Source organism: Trametes versicolor, assembly GCF_000271585.1.
Source record: "Trametes versicolor FP-101664 SS1 unplaced genomic scaffold TRAVEscaffold_270, whole genome shotgun sequence".
Classification (NCBI taxonomy): Eukaryota; Fungi; Basidiomycota; class Agaricomycetes; order Polyporales; family Polyporaceae; genus Trametes; species Trametes versicolor.
In genome coordinates this window covers 1-2,068 of record NW_007360590.1, presented here as the reverse complement: position 1 = coordinate 2,068, position 2,068 = coordinate 1, and the positions used below count along the sequence as shown (strand labels likewise).

The 2,068-nt window shown below is 57.2% G+C and overlaps 1 protein-coding gene across 1 annotated transcript; it reads right to left on the bottom strand.

Moving 5' to 3' along the window:
- Positions 1-80: 80 nt before the first annotated feature.
- Positions 81-1,763, bottom strand: TRAVEDRAFT_54885 (uncharacterized protein; the record flags this gene model as incomplete). The annotated part of the gene is made up of 1 exon (XM_008047811.1): positions 81-1,763. One exon carries the CDS (start codon positions 1,761-1,763, stop codon positions 81-83), a length of 1,683 nt encoding a protein of 560 aa, XP_008046002.1.
- Positions 1,764-2,068: the final 305 nt, after the last annotated feature.

Genomic DNA, 2,068 nt, shown 5'->3' with positions numbered 1-2,068 from the left:
TATGATGCTGTCGATGTCGATGTCAACGAGGATGTCTTGAACAGGGACGTCCACAGAGTCGCGCTCCAGATCAAGGCAGACTAGCTTCTGGTCGGGGTGAATCCACGCACAAAGAGGTCCCAGTTCTCAGTGCAGGCTGGATTGCCTTCTTGGTAACTCTGCAGCATGTCCTCGAGCCCCATGAAGGCGATGTCTGGAGGGACACGGGTAACAAAGTCAAGGACAGGGTTTCCTGCAAATGCCGCCGCCGTTGAGCGCATCTTCTTCAGAAACTCGTCCTGGGCACGCTGCTGGTAGAGCTGGTGGTAGTACTGGGAGGGGTGAGGGGCTGGACGAGGGCAGGGAAGGATGTGTGCATGGACCTCCCAGGGCTCCCTGAGGTAGTGCATGTGAGCATAGCCGGCAAGCAGACGCATGCCCTGGTCGGCAAAGCGTGTCCAGCTAGAGGAGGCAATGTAGGTTGCAATAGGATCCATGGTGTACATGGCGTGGATGTCACCGAGCTGCTTGTTCTCAACGAGCATCTCTTCACGGGTAGGGCCCGTGTGGTAGTCGTCAAAGGTGTCGCTATGCTTGATCCAAGTCTCCTGATAGAAGGGAGGTAGGGGAAGGGGCTCAGTCAACCTAGGAAAGCGTTTTGGGTTGCTGAGGGACACATCCTTGATCTCCTTGTACTTCGCATGATGGCGCCGTATACGGCCGATGACCAGATCGAGAGGCTCTGGAGAGGCGCCAGTTTCATTGACGTTAGGGGAAGAGAGAGGGCAGACCCGTCGTGTAGTGCAAAGGCCACCCTGGACAGCCATTTTGGGAATGGGATCGTCGACATCCATGAGGTCTGGTCCTTCATGTCCACCGTCCTGGAGCACGCGCATATAGGCCGTGTAGAGTGGCCCAGCGGCAGAGCAATCAGAGCAAAGGGTGATCGCAGCATGCAGGCTGGTGTAGGCCGGGTGGTGGATGACGCGGTTGGGCAAAATGTGTGGCAAAATGTCACGGACCTCCTCGATGATCTCCCATTCCATGTTGGGCTGGCCAGTGGGATTTGAGTCAAGATTCCACTCCAACGGGCTGTCTTCTCTCAGACGTTCGAAGTCGGTCTTGCAAATGGAGACCATGCGGGAGACCTCGAGAAGGACAGCGAGACGGATGAGATGAGGACAAATGGGAGGAGGAAGGCTGAGGACGTCATCAGTATTGAGCTGGAGACCATGCTTGAAGAGCCAGAGGGCGGTGCAGATGGCGACGGGGCCGCAGTTCACGCCATCCTGTGGGAGGACAACACTGTATGTGCGCACGAGGTCGGTGTCACCAGCATCCCAGCCATGAAGGCAGCAGATGTGCTTGTAGACCTCAGGACCATCCCATTCGGACCAGCGGTCAGAGGCGACCCTCTTGTTGGCGGGCGACCTGCTGCTGCGGCCGATCACCCAGATACGATGGTTGGCGTGATCCATCAGGACAAGGAAGAAGTGGTTCCTGTGCAAACAGGCAAACATGAGGGGAACCACAGGCAGGTCGCCTACAGAGGGCAATCCATAGTTGTGCCGGAAGGCTGGAATGGTATAGGTTTCCATGCGGGCGGTGTAGGGGGCAGAGCCAACTCCATGCCAGTTTCCCATGACATCGTGAGTGATGTACCGGATCGGGCAGTGGGGCTCACGCGTCCAGCGGTAGTACAAGTATAAGTTGAGGATGGCCAGGTCGATCCACACTCCACTTTTGAGTGTATCAAACACTAGCACGGCTTGCTGCCAGAGCATCGGGCTTGAGAGACACTTGGCTTTGTTTATAGTTAGCTCCAAAAAAGGCCAGATAAAAGACGCCTCCCACCGTAGAGCTCAGGACCCTGTTCGGCAGACTGCTGCCGGGCAACATGGCCTTGGACGGCCGGTGAAGGCGAGCGTGGAGGGCTGATGATGCGCTCGGGTTCAGGAGGAGAGTACTCATCGCCGGTGCTGTCCTCTCTATCCGATAATGACACATTGGAGCCAGATGAGGAGGTGCTGCTGGTTGAGGCAGAACGTCTAGGCGCACGGGCACGGGGTGGCCTGCGGCGGGGCAAACA